The sequence below is a fragment of the Ylistrum balloti genome, unplaced genomic scaffold (assembly GCF_031769215.1).
Source record: "Ylistrum balloti isolate Yb309-2 unplaced genomic scaffold, AGI_CSIRO_Ybal_v1 Utg370636, whole genome shotgun sequence".
NCBI classification, from domain to species: Eukaryota; Metazoa; Mollusca; class Bivalvia; order Pectinida; family Pectinidae; genus Ylistrum; species Ylistrum balloti.
In genome coordinates this window covers 34,560-55,401 of record NW_026782388.1, presented here as the reverse complement: position 1 = coordinate 55,401, position 20,842 = coordinate 34,560, and the positions used below count along the sequence as shown (strand labels likewise).

Sequence of the window (20,842 nt, the reverse complement as noted above, 5' to 3'; positions counted from 1 at the left end):
AAATTAAATGTCGTGGTGTCACTTTATTTTGCGTTATTTCTTCATTTCCAGTAAGACTGAAGGAGATCAGTTATTAGAAGAACAGAAAAAGAAAGTGAATACCCTTATTGCAGTTACAAAACAACTTAGCCTCCAGGAAGATATCTCCGAATTCCCACTTCATGATAAAGATGGAGCAGAAAATTCAGAGATAAAAAATGACGGTGACAAGGGTGAAAAAAATCCTCTCACCAGCAACAAAGATTTTGAATCCAAAGCATCAGCGATGTCTTCAGGATCCATGGAAGTAAGTTGTAGTGGGAGTATTTCAGGAGCTAAAAAGCTTGACACACCTTTGCTTAAAAGTCTTCTGGTTTGTGACCTAACCAATACTTCCAGAACCTCATGTAACAATAGTGTTCAGGCTGGCAGTGATAACAGTCCCATTAGTTCTCGCTCGATTTGTAGTGATGACCTTCAGTCCATCAAAAGTGTTTCTCACTAGGAAAACTCCCAGACCATCGTTGGTACTTCTGAAACCATAAGTGGTAGTCCACCAATCTTGAGTCCACAGATTTCGGGGAGAGAAGACAGTGCTCTAAGATGTAGTGTTGGAAGTCTTTATGTTCCTTGTGGGGAAGGCAGCCCTTTTCATAACCACGAAGCTAGAAGTTGTCAGTCACACAGTGAGGAAAGACCTCATGTTCATCATGGGAGTCCATATGCCAACACTGCAGTAAACTGTGAAAACTTATTAAGCGTGACAGAAGAAGGATCATTATGTGACCAGGTGCTTCAAACCCAGGTGAACAAACAGAATGTGAATAACTGGACCGATTACCTTACTGAAGTAGAAATGGATAGTGATATCAGTAATACCCAGGATGCTTACTCTGATCGAAGTAACCTTGTCCATTGTCAGTCTGACAAAAGCAGCCCTACTCATAGTTGCCTTGATACAAACCGTTCTAATGAATCAAACTTAAAATTCAGTCAACCAATCTTAATACATTCACAATCACATGAAGACCAGGCTTGTCACAATAAAACAACAGTGCTTCGAACACTTTGTCCTGACCAGACAAATCTAAAAGAGGCCAACGTTTCCCTGAACACACCATGTAATGTAGATTCAAACCATAGTCGTCCGACAAGCTTTCCAGTTGATCAATCTAGCACTACTCAGTCAAACCTTTTGCAGAATCAGTCTAACCAAGAACAATTTAGCACACCTTACAATACATATGTTTCTTTTGAGTCCAATGTTGATCACAACCACACTAGCTGTGAAGGATCAAGTCCATTATGTACACAATCTAGCCAGGTACAACCAGTTTCATTCTTTACCAAGACTAGCCCCAAAAAGTTTATCAGTGGATGTGGAGATCATTACGCTTGCCAATCATGTTTACCTTTAGACTGGACTAGCCACAAGAATTCAAAAGAAATCTCAAGTCCGCTACTGTCACAATTACCACCTCCAATGCTTGTAGGTCAAACATCGTTCAGACATGAGTCTAATTTGGTACAAAGTAATCACAGTAATCAGCTGCATTTTGAGCAAGCTGGTCTTACATACGAAGATATTGATTTGTTGTCTACTGTTCAGAGTTCTTCTGAGCCATCAGGAAATGTTGACGATAAAACGTCATTTTACAAGGAGCAACGCTCAGGATTGAGTCCGCACAGGTGTGCTCAACAAAATCATGGAAGACTGTGTCACTCGGGACCGGGAGATATTCCAAGCTCTATACCAGAAGTCATATCATCCAAGCTACATCTAGTACATGGAAGCAGAAAAATCAGTAACGCAGACTTTGATGTTATTCATAATGGCAGTAATCTGATGGTTAAGCAAAACAAAATCAACAATAGTAGTTTCAATGAGGAAGAGCCAAAATATGTCTCTGTTAATAAGTCTACTGAAGATGTTCAGAAGAAGAGCGACAGTGCATACTTGCAACTGGCAGACCAGATCAATGCCAAACATAAGCAGCTCAACGAGTTGTTGTTATCTCAAGAGTCCATCCTCGATCAGGTTCAGAGAAATCTGTCTTCTGTCACCAACACACAAACTGATATTGGCGAGAGCAGTTCAGGGCTACTTCAAAATGTCTTCAAACTAAAGGTAAGATAGATGGAATCACAGTGTTGACTGCACTGTATGATATTGTATTCCAAATGAGTATATGATGAAATTCTCGTCACTCCATGGATTTTGTCTTTCTTTTTTCTTTTTAATAATCAGCATTTTCTTCATAAGTGTCAGATTTATTGACATTATTGTGCTTCAGTGTGTGTGTTTTTTTTTTAAATTTTCCGATGTCTGCACTATTGATTTACTCTCTCAATCAAAATTGTATTTCAGGCATCAGTACAGGAACAGAAGATGCAGATCTCCAATCTCGAGGAGGAGTTTATAGCTAGGTTATCAGACATGATATGAAATTATTGTAATGTAGAAAAAGATCTGATACTGGGGACGTTCTCAATTGGGATAACTTTCTAGCCATCGACCGGCAATATTAGAGTGAAACCAACATTCCTCATTAAGTGAAAGAACAGTATGGGTTTGAAATGTATCTTTGTAATATTTGAAGTACTATTTAACAAAGTTTTAGTTAAAGGTATTTCCTGACTTTGATTTGAAATAGACTATATTCATCGTGCCTTTTTTGTCGTTTAACAAGTCTTGCATTTATACATCGTTAAGAATTTCTATCCTACATTTAACCCACCCCTGACTTTTAGTAAGAAATTTTTAGTTTTGCCCTAAGGTCTAACTGTAGGACTGACACGATCAATTAAAATTATGCATTATTTCATTGACGTCGGATAATTTACCATTAGAGTGGAAACTTTCTTTTGCTGTTTATTGTTATAAGTGCTTGACATTGTATTACGTTCACTCCCTTTTGAATTTGACATGCATACATTTTAGAATGGTAGTGTGCTGCATACAAAATACAGTTTTGTATTCTAACATTAAATAGAGCCATGTTCACTGCTTATCTCCATCTAGAGTATATCTGGCATATTTCCAGTAGGGATTTGTGAATCCCTCCTCGAGTGACGGCAATGACACAAAATCATTATTTTATGATATCATATTCAGTTATATCTCGGTTTTTCATTTCTGATATCGATGTTTGCCAAGAGTAGTGATAACTTTAAAGTGATGTATGTTGCTATATTATATATTCTTTTTTGTTATCTTATGATAATGTCTCCCTTGTTGAAAAGATGTTATGAAAATATATTTTTGAAATTGTATATTTGAGATAAAATGTTATATATATATGTATTATTCCACTATTGACAATTTATATTATGATAAAAATATATTTATACAAAATTTTAATAAAATGTCTACAAATTAAATTTGAGTCGATCTGATACATGTGACCATGGAAACTTCACTTAATTCCGTTAAAGTTTTAACTGATTTTAACATTGTTTTCATTGAAGTTTTAACTGATTTTAACATTGTTTTAATTGAAGTTTTAACTGATGATAACAATATTTTCTTTGAAGTTTTTAACTGATTATAACAATATTTTTGTTGAAGTTTTAACTGATTATAACTATTTATGTTGATTTCACATTTAGTATCATAGCCATTGCTGGTTCTAATGGCAATTATACATTCAATATATTTTTTTACAAATTTTATATATATTACTGATAGCGAAACTGAATTACATACATTTTCCTACAGATGACAGTGTACATATACAGTATCTTTGTATTACTACCTTATATGTTGCACATTTGACTGAAAGATTGTATCAATAGACGCAAGTAAAAAGCACTTTTTTATACAAGCTACCTTACAGCTGATTTGTCCTTCAAGGACTCATCAGTAACGAGAAGGGCCTAAATTTTGAAACATGTGAAATCTAAAATTGATCGAAAGAAATGTCAGAATCAAGATGCAGATGTTTACTTGCCCCTAATTGCAATTATGTTTAGGAGATATATATATATATAAAATATATGAAATCAATATTTTCCATGCGAATATTATCAAATGGCATTCACGTGGTCCTTAGTCCGTCCTGGAACGATCCCTGATATAAAAGCAGTCGGCTTTGTTGAAGGTGATCTGAAAAATCGGAAGAAATAGATAAGCTCTCCTCTTGGTCCCCATTTTGGTGTGATGTACCCCAGAATTTTGACAGTTTAGGAGTGATGTTATATTTATGAAATTTGCATGTAGGCTTTCAATTTAGTAAAGTGATGTCTTATGATTAAAGCGAAGAGACAAGACTGACCTTTCATTTAAAGAGCCAGACCCACTCCGTTATAGATATTTTTTCATGTATTATTGACTGGAAATGTTGGTTGTATACTAATAGATAATATATAGATAAAGACTTGTATAAAGTTTCGAACTTGAAATTGAAAGGGTACCGGAGATATCGGTGCCGGAATTAGTCTTAATAATCAAAACCAGGATATGAATATTAATGAGGAAATGTCGCGTGATACGTTCAGACGCGGTCAGAACCAAAACAAAAATGGTGGAAGAGGTGAGTAGTACGTCCAAGTGACATCGCTTGTAAAGAGATTTTACCGATAAATGCAATCAATACTCTATATATCATGTATGGAAATCATCTAACGTATGTATTTATCACATCTTTTAATGCTTAGATGTGACACAAAAACGTGAAGATTACGAGGAAAACTACGATTAATTACAAAGAGGCCCTCAAATGGGGGCTACGATACGGTAACGAACATATAGAACATCGCGAAATGGATCTATCTAAAGCGAATATTCCATAAGAGTATTTATGAATATGATTTTAGAGTGATACTACACGAGAGAGCCAAACAGAGAGCGATACAAAAGTATGAACTAGCCATCTTCTTTGCCCTGGGTCTGGCTCTTTAAACACTGAAAGATCATGCACTGTACAAACGTGTTTTATTTTATAATTTCTGATTGTTCTAGAAATTTTAGCATGGTAGAGACTTAGAAAAAAATTGTTTTGAACAGATCGAATGGAAACTCACATAAGATCAAAACAAATTCATCCAAATAATTTTTTGTTAAATCTTTTGACGTCAGCGACCAGTTGACGGTAACTTGTCAGTAATCGAATTTTGTATGTAACTTGTCAGTAATCAATTTTGTATGTAACTTGTCGGTAATTAGTTTTGTATGTAACTTGTCAGTAATCATATTTTGTATGTAACTTGTCCGTAATCAATTTTGTATTAATCTGACCGATGTTTTCCTTGGATGTCATGGCAACTGAAATAAAATCAGAGTGGAGAAAAGAGAAATGTGATATCACTTATCCCCTGATTTTGTAAAGAGCATTTTTTATTTATATGTTGTAATTTTGTTACATTGATACATGTGAACATGTGCCATATCATATGGTTGATATTTTTCATATATTTTTTTGCTGTCCATTGTTGATATGTATGTCTTAAATATTGTTGTTATCATAGATAACTTGTTATTCTAAATTGTTAAAGTACTTATAAATTATTTAATATAGAAGTTTAAGGTTGATATTCTGATTTATTTGTTTAAAGTAATATGGTGTTTTCTTTATTTTGATTATATATTACACTGTGCTTTGAAGCCGTTGGTACTTTGTTGGTTGGTCGGGCTGGTTGATTGACAGGTTTTCCGTCTGCGCGACTCCTCGCATGTCCGGGTATCGTCTCACCGACGAAGTCAGTGTTCTGGCGATGTGTCCGGAGACGTCAAAAAAGCTTGATAAGACTTATAACGGGGTTTAATTGTAGTACAAACGTAATTGTTTAAGGAATTCAAATTTTGTACTTGACCGCGAATCACAGAATTCAGTATATTGTGACAGCTTTTAATATCAATCATTGTAAATATTTTAATAATGCATGCCTGCCAAAAAGAAGTTAGTATACCATGGTTAAATTTACCGCAATATGCGAGTGTTATTAGAACTCCTAAGACTGCAATTAATCGTAACCCCAGGAATATCGAGGATGTAGCGGCAACGAAATACACCATATCAAGATGAGATATTATTTCATTTAGTATTCGGGATAACTGATAATACAAACAGTGGCATCGAAATTCTGTTATTTGAATTAAGTCTACTATTTCGAATAGTCTTAGTTTTTACTTCCACCAGACTACGATAAATACTTTGTTTAAACGGTATCATATCATGAAGAAATGCCCCCGTAAGTACGTGATTTTTGTATGCTTGTTCTTGGGATCTTCGGCAGCTATGACGGTTCTTTCAGCGGCGGACAACGCCTTTTAATAATGCATTGCGTAATGTATTGTGCCATATACTGTTAGTGATGTTGAAATTGGATTATGTAAAGTGCATGTATTCTCGACAGATATATTGCAGTTTCCTTTTACGTATAATTGTATGGAATCAATGTGTTGTAGAGACGGTGGTTAGTTTCTTTCGATCACTAGACTGCCGTTCCAGTTGATCGCGTTTCACTGTTACAAACGACAGGTAACGGGTATCGCTTATCGTTATCATGTGGTAAGATATGTCTTCAAATATAGTAGATACAGGTAGACGTGTTAAAAAAATATTGACATATTTGAGACTTCTTGAGAAAATTGACATATACCAACATATATCTATTAATTTATCAGTTGTTAATTTAGTTTTCAATACTGGGACGCATTTAATTCATGTTTTTGTAAATATAGTGAAATTGATAGTATGCATTCCTTATTAATTGAGTTATCTGGTCGTAACTTGTACATTAGTGTCTGCGTATATGTAGCAATGGTCGGTACTCCAGGTTGTACACGTGTATAATTAAATTGATCTCAAATTCATTGTAGTAAGTGAGCTAAATTTCGCGCTTCATGTGATAAAAATAACTGTGACAATCCAGCTACTTTGGAATAGTTTCTAAAACAAATTATGGCAGGGTGAGACCTGTTTATAACAAGTAAAATATCGGGAACATACCAGTTTAAAAAATTTAGGAACATTGTTTATGATTTGAAAATAAAGCATGGTTGAAATCGATTAGATTTCCTCTTGTTAGTTTTGGGGTCGAGATACAACAATGCACATGTACGTTCGTATGTATACACAACTTAAGTTTTAGTTAAATTAAAAAAGAACACTAAGGGGTTCTTAATACGCTAAAGGTCTGCATGCTTAAAAAGTTTTACATGTCTTGCAAGTTTGATATTAACATCAGATTGAAATCTAGTATTTTCAAACAAAAGACATGCAAAAGAATAGCACCTTTCGATACAACTTTAGAAGTGGATAAAGTAACCACCTACTTATTAAACTGCATCATACAGCTGCTTCGTCCTTCTAGGCTCGTCAGTGATGCTGCATCATACAGCTGTTCCGTCCTTCTAGGACTCGTCAGTGATGCTGCATCATACATCTGTTCCGTCCTTCTAGGACTTTTCAGTGATGCTGCATCATACAGCTGTTTCGTCCTTCTAGGACTCGTCAGTGATGCTACATCATACAGCTGTTTCGTCCTTTAAGGATAGGACTCGTCAGTGATGCAAAATGCTTAAATTAGGAATTTAGGAGGCAACTGAAAAAAATCGAAACTCAAAAAAAAAAAAAAAAAATAAAGAGCAAAAAAACTGGATGAGAGGTGCACCAAAGAAATGTATCAGACGAATGTCAACTGCACATTTATGTTCTGAACCGTGACTTTGTATGAATGAATTGAAACGTGACTTGCAGGTTAAGGCCAACAGCGACGACTCAAAATTCACTAGTAATGTATTCCACTTACGATCTCGAAAATTGTACAGACGACGTACAAGATAATAGAACACATAATTAACTTATTATATATCCAATGCTGACAAACATTTACAATATAAGCCGCGCATTGATTTAACTCATTTACGACAATTAAAATTAAGGAGAAGTGCTTACAACCCACACTTAAACGTGAACACGTTTATGGCAATATGCTGGCTAAATAAAAAGTCCTTAGTTTTTACATCCAGAATTTCTATGGATTGAGTAGAAACAGCTTTTGTACAAACAGATGGCGATCTATCGTCCGTTGAACGAGAGAAACGTTATATATCTATTTTGTATTGTAATAAATAAAACTCACAAATATTACTTGATCTTTATATTAAATATAACGTCATTTCTTAAATATATATCATATCATGCTTTAACAAATATTTAGAAATATATAATGGATAACGGAACGGACCTCCTCCCTATAATCAACGCTGTCCCTCTTTATATAATATCCAATTATAAATCCAATTATACATCATTAATCAAAGTAAAATATCAGTAATAAACATTGGATACTTGCATATAGACAATAATACACACTTAAGAGAGCATAATGTTTCAGGATATGACAATTCAATTTAAATACTCTTGATATTTAACAGAAAACAACTCGGTTTGTGCTTAGTCACTTTCATATTGGCAAGTATTGAGTAAAACTGAAACAAAACAAAAATCGTTCACTGTCATCCACATTTAGAACACATGAAATAACCCAAAATAAAAAAATATATCACGTAATGCGAGTATTTAAAACATAGAGAACTCAACATCAACAACACATTCTTTAAAATTCACTTATAGTGATATGTTCCTCGGAAAAGATAATTAAAACCAAATGTGGATGGGAGAAATACAGCACTGAAACAGATTTAATGCTGTTGTAGTAACCATGTTTAACAGTACAGATAAAATCAATCTAATATTTTCAACGCCTAGTGAAAATATGATTTAGAATAAAGAAAGAACAGATTTAATGCTGCTGTGGTAACCATGTTTAACAGTACAGATACAATCAATCTTAATAATTTCAACGCCTAGTGAAAATATGATTTAGAATCAAGATTTAATGCTGCTGTGGTAACCATGTTTAACAGTACAGATACAATCAATCTTAATATTTTCAACGCCTAGTGAAAATATGATTTAGAATCAAGAAAGAACAAGTAATGCTATTTCATATCATATTTCATGCGAACGTCCCTGAAATATTAAATTCAAAAGATCGGGTATTCTGATTTCATATGCAAAGAGATCGTATCCTCTTCACATCACTCTTTTGGATATAGTCTCGCGTTTCTCACCGTCTTGGCAATTGAAAATATGTCAAATAGCACAGGTTATTTCATGATATGATAAGTAGTCCAGTGCACCACATTATTAATATGGTCGCATTACAAATTGTTACTTTGTTGGTATCTAAATGGTACAAGTTTCTTAAACACTGATAAACATCCAACTAATGACAGGATTATTATCCCACACGTGGATATAAACGTTACTCTCGGTCCATAGGCATTATACACCTGACTAACAAACACTGGTCCGAGGGTTCGTGCCAGGCTCCCAGAACCGGTGAGAAGTCCCATCATTACCCCCTGTAATACAAATGACATTCAAATGACAGAGCAGAAGTTTTCAGTGATGGTGGTAATGAAAGTACATTAGGATAAAAGATAAAAAGATTCGCGTACCATTGCGGTGCGAGCAACTAGCATAGGTACACCACAACATTTTGTTAATATCAAAATGCCAAACATGCAAAATGAAAATGCAAGATATGAGCGAACCACTGAAAAAAGTACGAGGAAAATAAGACCAGAGTCTTAAAGTTTTCTCAATTATCGTGGTCATCCAACATGTAAATTTTTATTAATAAGTAATGTCTTCTGCCCAAATGAGAATATGGTGTACGACAACTGAACCAACAGGGTTAACAAACGAGCATCACATACGTCCAACTTCATATCGCACAAAAGAGTACAAGTATATTCATTGAATAGCAGGACATTCACGTGATAAACCTCTTAAACACCTACCTGCGGCTTGGGTCCAAGGACTTTTGAGAACAGTGTGTATATCATCAAGTTACAAATGGGGTAGCCAATGACAATCATGAGTGTGCCCACGAGGAACTGAGGTAAAGGTATTCGCGGTGTGTAAGCACACCACTTGTAGGAAATAGGACAACCCCTCTTCTCGGGTTCATCACCTGTTGAACTGTTGTTATTTGGTGTTGTTACAAATGGCGTTGACGAATGCGTTGTGTCTGCTGCGTTTGACCAAATGCTATCCGGGGTCGTTATAAAAGGTGTTGACCAATTTGTTGCTGCGGTTGAGTTTGGCGCAATTGTAGGATTAGCTAGTGCGGATGGTACTAAGTCTGCAAGAAATAAAACAAATGGTTCATATACACATGTATTTAACCCAATAATTTATACCATTACTGCAAATTATAAAATAATAACAACAATAATAATACTAATAACATTTAAAACCGCGGATGTCAGGTAGCTTTATTTGCTTGTTGTGAAAGTGTTTCCTTTTGGTTATGATTGGACTCCAGAATTCTCTAAACGACAATACACAAACTACGTAACATTGATATAGTGTTTTTTGGAAACAATAAAGCCAAAATCACGTTGTTTTCATATGAAAAATATCAATATTATATCACAAAACGAACATTCATGAAAATGCAGTATCACAGCACCTCAACTCAACATCTTTATATTAGTATCATCAAACAAAGGCCAAAACATGTTATTTTTCCTCATTTAACTTTGAAGTGTAAAATGTCTTATCCAAAAAAAGGTGTCATAAGATCGCAAAATAAAATAACATCAATATTGAAACGAGACCTTGATCTTGGTAATCTGGGTAATGGTTTCCCCATGGCAGGAAGATGGCGAACCCACACAGGCAGAATAGAAATCCCCCTATTAGGATATAGCGCTCGTTGAACCTGAAAGGACAGCAGTGTTTTTATGTGCGAGGACCAGGTAACAGACTACTAAAAAGTGGTTTATAAAAACAAGTATTCACAACAGCCGCAACCAAATTATACATATATAAATGCACATGTATTTCATTAACATACCTATAGAACAAATGTTACAAATTACAAAAAAGTCCTATAAAAATACCCTGTACATGAGTGGTATATCGCACATTACTTAGAAATACGCAAATTATTTCAAACATAGCGTGACTGTAGAGAGTAAATTAACAATAAAACGTGTTCTAGTTCATAATTTATTACTCAATTATTATAGTATTACATGTAACACAGCAACTGTTACAAACGTAATTACTCAAAAGTTTATATATAAGTCTACTCCGAATAACCAAACTAAGACCGAGGTATAGACTCTCTATGCTTGACCCCCTCTTTGGAAAATTTAACACCAATATAATATATAACTAAATGTAAATTCCGATTAAACCAATAAGATTATATAGATTATATTCTTGGTAGTTTTAGACCTTAATTTGAATAAAAGATAGGAATAAATGAAAACTTGAGATATCGGATAAATTCGGTTCACCTTTTGACGAGGATTTTGACGACAAAAAAGACAAAAACAGAGACTACTGCACCAACAGCTAGGATGATCCCTGTATACAATGTGGCTTCACTCTTTGTCCAGGAAAACATATCCATCGTTAATGGCGTGGCAATACTGGAAACAAAACAACCCAAAACAGATAGATATTGTAACGAAATAAAACAGCATGAAAAAAGTGGCCAAAGAGGCTTGCATCGTTCACCTGGATAATTCAGCTATTCAGTCATTTAATAAATTTCAAATATGACCAAATAATTCCTGAAATAGTTTTCCTATTGAATCATGCCCTTGCGGTCGAAAAGAAAACAGATTCAACATTCATCAAATTAATTCTTATAAATTTGGCTCCCCCTTCCCCCAACCATGATTCTGACCAAATTAAGTCAATTCTGTAGTGTATGACCGGTAACAATTTTTACTTAAAAGTTGACGAACGCCGAACGATGGACGTATGGCGGACGCCGCACCATGGCATTAGCTTACCGATCCTTCGTACCAGGTGAGCTAAAATTGGTCACACTATTACAAGTATTAAATGGCAGCAAAAATTTAACAAGTCAACATTAGTTTGATTAAGGAAACAAAACATGATGTTGTATCTTTTTTAACAAATTGCAAAATCAAATGCACAACATACATAAAGTATCATTACTTTGTAAAAATTCGGTCAGTTTAAAACAAACGACGATGTCAGACTTACGTTTCAAACACTGTAAAGAGGAATAAAACGAAGAAGAATAGTATGAGTGAGGCGATGACAGCTGTACGATCTGGTGTGTAGTCGGGCATTTCGTCTGTTCAATAGTAAGCGATAACTTTAAGCGAAAACCTGCTTCAGATATTATATCTGACCTTAACGACTTTAAATATGAAGCACTGAACAACTTAGTAAGTATTGAACAACATAAGAAACGATTTCATTTGTAATATAATACTGATTTTTCACAGTATTTCTAATTGGAAATTCTAACATGATACTGTGTTATGATCCGTCTTTTGTACTTTATCACAGCAGCGACGTAATCAACATACCACCTCCTTGGATATTGAAGTTTATATCCTCATCATTGTCAACTTTGTGCTCCTGAAAAACTACCACCAAAAGTATTATGTTGATGACGCCAACAACAGCGCTAAGCCAAGCAGGCATTGTGTAGAGATCAATGTGGAAAGCAGCCTCGTGGACAGGTCCAGGCCATCCTATAGGCACCATCGCTGTCTGGATTGCTAAAATATAAAACCTTACTTTTTCAAATTGATAAAATAGAAATAAAAACAAAATGAAATAACAAAACAAATAACTGATGTAAACCATGTAGAACTTGTATCATATTGAAGTTAAGTACTGTGAACCACCATTCTTCTATTTCTTCGCGGTGACTAACTTTTACAAATTTGTTTCGATCGTAAAATACGCAACCATTGAAAAGGGAATCGCAAATTAAAGAATGTTGGTTAATAGTATCGCCATCTTTCAGTTATTTTTAGTACAATATAAGTCATTAACACAAGAGTAACCGAAGATATTGAAATATCAGTGAAAACTCTCTTCCAAATTCCATTGTTTCTTATCTTTTTGATATTTTCTAGATAAGTATAACATAAGTATAAAATAGGTATACCACAAATAAATTCCATTCTTACAATATATACTTTGAAATGCTTATATCTATTATAAACTCTCACATGGTCCAAATATGAAGCCCACTGCCTGACAGGCACTCATACTAGCCATTGCCCCTGTCCTCTCACGTGTAGTAGTAGCTCCAGACACATAGGACCGCACAACGGCTACATTACCTATAGTACCAAAGACGCAGATGAAGAACACTTAAGTTTGATCGCATACATATCTTATATGTAAAAATGCGTTTTAAGATAGCCTACACGGGAACGGATATAAACATCCTCGATAATCCAGGGGTTACGATCTCTGCACCTCTGGAACATTTCATGGCAAAAGTGAAGGTTCCATGTGTGTCACCTTGTGGACAAGTCAAAAAGACTTTGATGTATATCAAAAATAATCTCGAGGCATAACGGTATATTGTAATGGCTTTAAAGTTGGTTGTAACTCCTTTGTAATCTTCCAAAGGAGCTTATCAGCCTGTGATTGGTCAGTGTTTTTTCTCCTGGAACAATTCATTTTGAAATGATATGTTCCATGGTGCAGAGAGCGAAAGTGATTGTAACTCCTGGAGTATATCTATCCAATGTAGTCCATCTAAAAATGCATTCGTACACGATATGCATAAGTTGTACTAGAAATATACAATGAAATGGAATAAAAACAAGAATACACCGTTACCGATATCCTCCACTAGGGGAGATTATTTTCAACAATACATGGCAAATACAATGAGTAATCATTCTGTATTATTTTCTGCATTTTCATGAAAGTATTATCCAATCATCAATCGCAGGTTGAATGCAGCTTCCGCCAAATGCATTACAGAATGAAAAAAACTCATGATGATCCATTCATGCAAGTAGTATCCATCTATCACTTGGTACGGAAGGACTGAACAATTATTTTTATCGCACAAAGTAATGAGAAACGGATTTTTCATTTCATTATCGAATAGACATAATTTCTAGTGCCTTCCTATTTGTTAATCACCTGTGAAGATTTCTATACGAAATTCCTTAACTCTTCCGTAGCATTTGAACCAACAGCCTACCTGCTCCAAAGCCTATGAATGCTCTGGATAGAAGAAGTGCTATACTCCGATGCGAGTTTAGACTTTGAAGATATGCGTACAGGACAGTCGCTAGTATATTGATGATAAGGGACACAACCAGGGGTTCTCGACTTCTTTTTCTTTTATTAGCCCAGAAACCAAAGAATGGAGAGGCTAGCAGCTGTCCCAAACTATATGAAGCCACCACCCAGCCTAGGAAGTTAGTGGTAGCAGACGGGTCCAGCTGTAAACAAACAGATATAATGTTTACTGGTGGATTCATATTGCCTTCTCATGGTAGGATGTTATAGGCTATTTAGAATAAAAGTTCTTATAACACAACCAGTAGAAGATTTTAGTGTAATGTTCCGATGACTACATGGTCACCTTCACCGGACAAATGACCTGTGTGAGGCGTACTCGAACTGACTTATGTAGCGTACCAGATGGTAGGAAATCGGTTGCATTTTAATCCACTTTAAATACACTTCGTTCGAACGAGATGGAAAACATATTATAGACCAAAACAATACGGATTATGGTAGCATTTTAATATGGTCAATTCGGCTACGCTTTTTATCACTTTGTCATAGATCAACTTTAATGTACATAAAATTATAGAACAGTTGGTGAAGTTCATCGTTTCCTTACCATCTCTTAAACCATGTACGTCAGCGTTAGTGAGCTTCGCACTGGCCATTTTAGCCAGTGTAGTCATCGAAACCTCACACTCAAAAACATTCACTGATTGTGTTGTAACAACTGTTACTGTACTGAATTTATCAACCAGAAGAAAATGTTCTGCAATATACATTTAAAATTGATTATTTATCCATCAACAATAATGATGGATAATAATGTTTCAACCCTTATGGCATACCAACGTACAATAACATGCTGCTAGTAAAGAATAAAGAATAAGGCCAATCAACATCGTTATGGTACATAAAGAGGCTTAATAAAACACCCGACATTTTAACGAATCGGGATTAAAAATAAAAATCTACGACACGAAGGCAAAATGTGGACAAAGGAAACATTTACAGGAAGGACGGTGAACAAACACAAGGAGGATTTCCGGAGGGGTAAGCGTCTTCTGCTTCATCAACGACACTCGCCATACAAATCTCAAATCATCAATGAAAGGAAAGTATTGTTACATTCTCATAAACGGAACACCCTGGGATGCCCGAACACGTTACCAGCCAAGGTTTTGACTAAAACGTAAAAGGTCAGGCCATATGGGGGACATACACCGAGAAACATACTTACCAACTGTAGGTAAGGCCATATGGAGGACATACACCGAGAAACATACTTACCAACTGTAGGTAAGGCCATATGGGGGACATACACCGAGAAACATACTTACCAACTGTAGGTAAGGCCATATGGAGGACATACACTGAGAAACATACTTACCAACTGTAGTTAAGGCCATATGGGAGACATACACAGAGAAACATACTTACCAACTGTAGGTAAGGCCATATGGAGGACATACATATGGAGAATGACACACTACTAAGAAACATAGTGAGGTACATGACCCTAATTGATCGCCATCTGCTCTTGTACACATTTGGAGGTTCCAATATTGTACTGGGGACACCGACAGATCCGGGACTGAAATTGAAATGTTTGAAATATTAAATGCATTGCGTAGAACAGAATATTTAATAAATATTATATCCATTAATGAGGTCATGCACAGATTTAATCAAACTGATGATATAAAGACTGCTAACATATATTTTTCAATGTGACTCTACCCAAAAATATAACAATATTTCCAAAATATTTGTTTAATTTTGAGAGTGATCAAAAACTTCGTCTTCGTGTGTTGGTTGGACTTTAAGAGCGCGTGTGTTTATTAATAGAACCGTTAATTATAATATGTCGTCACTTCTGGTATTAAACAAGGTGTGTGTACTCAAAGTGATACCCTGCGAGAAAAGCGGATAAAACAGACACCACGACAGCTTATTTTTTTTTATCGAAAATCATGATTTTCCAAAACAAATGAGACGAAGGTATATGTTTCAAAACCACAAGACATTGATTTCCTCATTTTAGTGTAAGTACGGAAATGAAGATAGGCGCTGCCGTGCGCATTAATGGTTGTACACCTATCGACGTTACGTCACATATTGTTCACGGCATTTAAGCGTAAATGTACACATAAGTACAGCAAAACATCGTTGGGTTTTCTAATTATCTGAAATATAGAGCATGTTCTTAGACATTTTAAGTGCGAATGTGGCATTGACATATTCTGTGATTCAAAATAACTTAAAAGCATTTATCAGTAGTTTCTTTATATCCGATCATCGAACGTTAACTCGTCTAATCATAGATATGTTGCAAATATCAATTTGCCAGTCTCAGATATGTAGGCTAAGTAACCAGAAACTGATGCTGTACCTCTACACCAAAGTAACCAGAAACTGATGCTGTACCTCTACACCAAAGTAACTAGAAACTAATGCTGTACCTCTACACCAAAGTAACCAGAAACTGATGCCGTACCTCTACACCAAAGTAACTAGAAACTGATGCTGTACCTCTACACCAAAGTAACCAGAAACTGATGTTGTACCTCTACACCAAAGTAACCAGAACCTGATAGTGTACCTCTACACCAAAGTAACTAGAAACTAATGCTGTACCTCTACACCAAAGTAACCAGAAACTGATGCCGTACCTCTACACCAAAGTAACCAGAAACTGATGCCGTACCTCTACACCAAAGTAACCAGAAACTGATGCCGTACCTCTACACCAAAGTAACCAGAAACTGATGCCGTACCTCTACACCAAAGTAACCAGAAACTGATGCCGTACCTCTACACCAAAGTAACCAGACAATGATGTTTTACCTCTACACCAAAGTAACCAGAAACTGATGCAAGAACATCTCTACATCTAAACTTTGATACGGTAAAGGATGGTTGTTGTATATAGTTCACATGTATATTGTATATAAATCCATGCAGACGAATAAAATACATCCAACATGAACTGGTCTTTTCATTATCAACACTACGACATCTACATCGAAACATCTAACACGTTTTCATTTTACAAAGTTGGTGAAAAGTTTATCTCCTGACACATATACACGTACATGTATATGGTTGCTGCTGAACGTAATGCATTGAAAAGCTGTTCTAAACAGATCAAATACATATATAATATATGGTATATAGTTGATCAAACTCATAATACTATAATGTGTAAGAAGTAATTTAGATATAATATTTTAGATAAAGAGGTAGAGCATCTGCCTCCATACAATATATATCTTATTTCCTGGTACATATATAAGGGAGATAACGAGAAGATAATCGGTTAGAGTCAAAATCTGGTATGACTATAGTCTGTAGTATGAAAGAATGCCTGATATTAAAAAACATACCCCTTTTTAATAATTAAGTACACGTGTCGATACGATGTAAAGATGAAAGTTAATGACTACGTTGTCTTACTAAGACACTGTTTTGTTACTTTCAGGAAGTAACGGAAAGCGTTTCATTGGACATACAAACAAGTGTTTGTGATTTTCTCTTTATCAGTCCTGGGTGGGATTTCAAAACATTCAATAATAATTTATGGGATGGATGGTTTTCACCAATGAAACTGATTCTTCATCCTTTGAAAATTACTTCATATTTTCTCCACTTTTACAGCAAAAGACTCACCTGACTGTGAAACGTGTATCTAAGTATGGAGCTCATTCTCAGCTGGGTACAATGTGACTGGATTGTCCTTTAACGACATCCAACAATCATATAGCTAACTTCATTATCGTCGACATTTTTCATTTTTTTTAGTTTGTCATTTATTAGCGTTGTTTACTGCAAACTGCACAAGTGACATGTGCTCCGAATTTTACATTTCATTTATTCTGCAATGGTTTTTATCTGTTCCTCAGTGTGGATCAATGGTGATTTATTAAATGATGAATTTATGTGCATTATTTCACACCAAGACATGGATTCTGGGGATAGTGTGTTTTGAATTCGCGTGCAAAAGAATGGGGGAAGTGAATACTGTTAAAAGGTTGTAACAAGGACCCAACTCACAGCAGTATGAATTTATTTGATCTTGAATTGGAGTTATTTCCCTTTGATCACCTTTAGATTGTTTCCCTGGGTCCAAATGATTGGGAGTCCCTTCCTTTCATCCATGACTGGAGTTACTTCCCTTTGTTACTGTTACAAATACGCTTTGAACATTGACAATGCCTCGTGTGATTCAAACTATATATCTTGATTTTATATGTTTTTATTTATTTTAACAATTGTGTTCATATTTGACTTGATCTGTTTTGATTTATTTGATGTTTTTGTATATATATTCACTGTATCTTGTTCTTTCTTGTGTCTTCTTGTATTTTTATATTGAACAATTCCGGAGGAATTGATTTTTTAATCATGGAGGAAGTGTCCCAGCACTCATTATCTTTTAGTATTTTTTAGGAAAAATAATTAGAAAGATAAATATATGTATATACAGTTTAGATAATTTAGATTTTTCTTTGGATATTTTACTGTGGACTGAGAGTTATTCTGTCAGTTTGTTTCTTACAAAGCCACTAAACTTTACATAATGTCAGGATTAGGACATGTTCTCAAGTAAAGTCTTCATTAAAACCTCATTAAGCATGTCATTATCAAAGAACTATATAAATAGGCATCTTAACAAGTTTCGGTCAAAGGTGCTTCACGTTGTATTAGCCTCTTAATTAATCTGTTAGCGTTAGCGTTTTAGTCAGTTAGCGTCAGGATTTACTCTCATTGTCTGCAATCAAGGGGTCTGTTAGCATTACTCGATGGTGTCACAGTATCTCCATGTAAGCCAAGCTATTGTTGACAGGTCGCAACAGGTGCGCTGAAACAGTTAGGCTAGATCCGATTGGTCAATGGCCGAAACGCCACTCAAAGTCACATGTAAAATAAAATTCGATTGGTTAAGGAAAGTTCCGAGAATTCTTTACTGGTAGCGTCTTCGGCCGTTCTGGTCATTTTCGAACAAGACGCCGATGAATAAAGAGAATAACTAAGAATTCTCGTTAATGTCTTCAGTTGTTGAGCCTATACGTGACATTGGTGAAGTTATAATTGGAGGCTTCCTTAAAATCTTGTTACACTAAAATTAGGCTATATATAGGTATCACTTCAATGTATACGTATGTTAATTATTCCGGTGAAATACTTCACGTCAAAATAAACAAAGATTCAACAAAAGTAGAATATAAAGTTACGCTTAATTTTATCGTGCAAAGATTTTATTTGTCAGCATATTTCTGTACCTGGTATCTGAGAGTGCATTATTTCAATGTAGTTAATAACTTCAGGGAAAGGTTTCATTTTGATATCTAATAGCTCTTCAGGACTTATGAGTCGTGTTCTTTATATACAACAAAGCATAAAATTATTGTTTCTTTCACATGGTTTCATCTCTACTGCAAATTAAAAAAAAAACGGTATGTTTATGCTGACAAGAGACTTGTCTAGAAGTCTACAGATGTAGGTCCCGGCATTTATTTGAACGGTTTCTGTTTAAACTGTGTTATTACTTAACAAATGAGACAAGATCAATTTAACCACATATAGACATACACGAATATTCAACAAGTGATTTTTTTATTGGTATATTATAAACATTTCAGTAGAAGAAATAATACGTTGAACATAACGTACATTAGAATCTACTGTATATTGGTATGAAATTTTGGGGTCATTGTCAGTACGAATAAAAAGAAAAAAATATTACTTCAGAATTCATTATTATTTACAGAAAAGCAGCTCCCATGTCACGAAGGGCATATTCGGATTTTGTTCAGTCACCTTGTTTTAGTGGCGCCATGCGCAGAGCAGTGTAAAGAAGATGGCGGAGACGACAATAGCCGTGGCTTGTCGATACAAAATCGAACCACTGAAAATATTCTTAAGATTTTTTTTCTACACGCAAGTGATTCTTTAGCTATGTTTAACAATATCCAGAGGGGCTAGAAAAATACCCGCCACTCTTGATACAAGTCATTGGCAAATCACTACCAGATTTTATTGTTATAATGTTAATGTAGAAAAAACACATCAAGAATCCACACGTACATAAGAAGACGTTCCTAGATATATCAGAGATGTACAAGGACTGAAAACGAGGTGTTGTGGAGACTTACTGATTCCTAAACACGGTAGCTTAATGTCACAACAAAAAGTCAATCAGTTCAGTTACCCGTTTATAAAACAATAGAACATGCATACCTGTAACTGGTATCACACGGTACATCAACAGTTTAGACCAAAACAGCGCGATTTCATCCAAAGCAACAGGGAACCATAAACGATACTAAGGATATACAGAAATAAACAGTAAACAGACAAAATAAGCTAGTCATATGCAAATTGTAGCAGTAAAGCGAGGATTGACTAATAGATAAGTGATATTTCATACACTTACAGTTTTTTCCTACCGAGTGAAAGTTTTTTCACGTCTAGCAGCTGAATTGGTCCTTTTTCCAACACTGTTAATTTTGTCATGATTGAGACCGGTTGAGTGAATTTCACGAAAAATCACAGCTCAAAGTACTTCACTATAACAACATTAACACCGATCCCGGCTTCTGCTAGAGTGTATGACTGACGCTATTGAGCGACTGTGTCTACCCAGGTAATCGTGTTCAAGTCTTTAGCCTTGGAGCAAAATAATGGTAACATCTAATTAGAAATCCACTCCATTATAAAGCATGCATACACAAGCACTTCCGTCACCTTGTCCTAGTTCATTTACACAGACAAAAGACCTTTTCAAGTTCTGGTAATATGATGTT

General features: G+C 35.2%; 2 protein-coding genes across 2 annotated transcripts in view; one reads left to right on the top strand and one right to left on the bottom strand.

Moving 5' to 3' along the window:
- LOC132557164 (circadian locomoter output cycles protein kaput-like) overlaps positions 1 to 2,425 on the top strand; it is a 32,165-nt gene extending 29,740 nt beyond the window's left edge. Inside the window, exons 11-13 of the mRNA XM_060221660.1 lie at positions 52 to 286; positions 485 to 2,107; positions 2,348 to 2,425. Of these exons, the coding sequence (XP_060077643.1) occupies positions 52 to 286; positions 485 to 2,107; positions 2,348 to 2,425 (1,936 nt within the window). The remainder of the gene's footprint in view (positions 1 to 51; positions 287 to 484; positions 2,108 to 2,347) is intronic.
- Positions 2,426 to 9,052: 6,627 nt separating this feature from the next.
- Positions 9,053 to 20,552, bottom strand: LOC132557171 (major facilitator superfamily domain-containing protein 8-like). The gene is made up of 11 exons (XM_060221666.1): positions 20,473 to 20,552; positions 15,477 to 15,630; positions 14,005 to 14,248; positions 13,010 to 13,123; positions 12,356 to 12,550; positions 12,024 to 12,117; positions 11,303 to 11,437; positions 10,616 to 10,719; positions 10,043 to 10,137; positions 9,794 to 9,979; positions 9,053 to 9,352 (listed from the first exon to the last, which is right to left on the bottom strand). The coding sequence occupies exons 1-11, from the start codon at positions 20,550 to 20,552 to the stop codon at positions 9,149 to 9,151; spliced, it is 1,605 nt and encodes a 534-aa protein (XP_060077649.1). The 3' UTR covers positions 9,053 to 9,148.
- Positions 20,553 to 20,842: the final 290 nt, after the last annotated feature.

Coding starts and splice junctions, on each gene's coding strand:
- LOC132557171 (XM_060221666.1), bottom strand. CDS start 20,552: ATGACAAAATTAACAGTGTTGGAAAAAGGACCAATTCAGCTGCTAGAC. Junction 14,249..15,476: donor TATGGCCTTACCTACAGTTG/GTAAGTATGTTT, acceptor GTTTGTTTACAG/CTGGACCCGTCTGCTACCAC. Junction 10,720..11,302: donor GTCAAAATCCTCGTCAAAAG/GTGAACCGAATT, acceptor CTGTCCTTTCAG/GTTCAACGAGCGCTATATCC.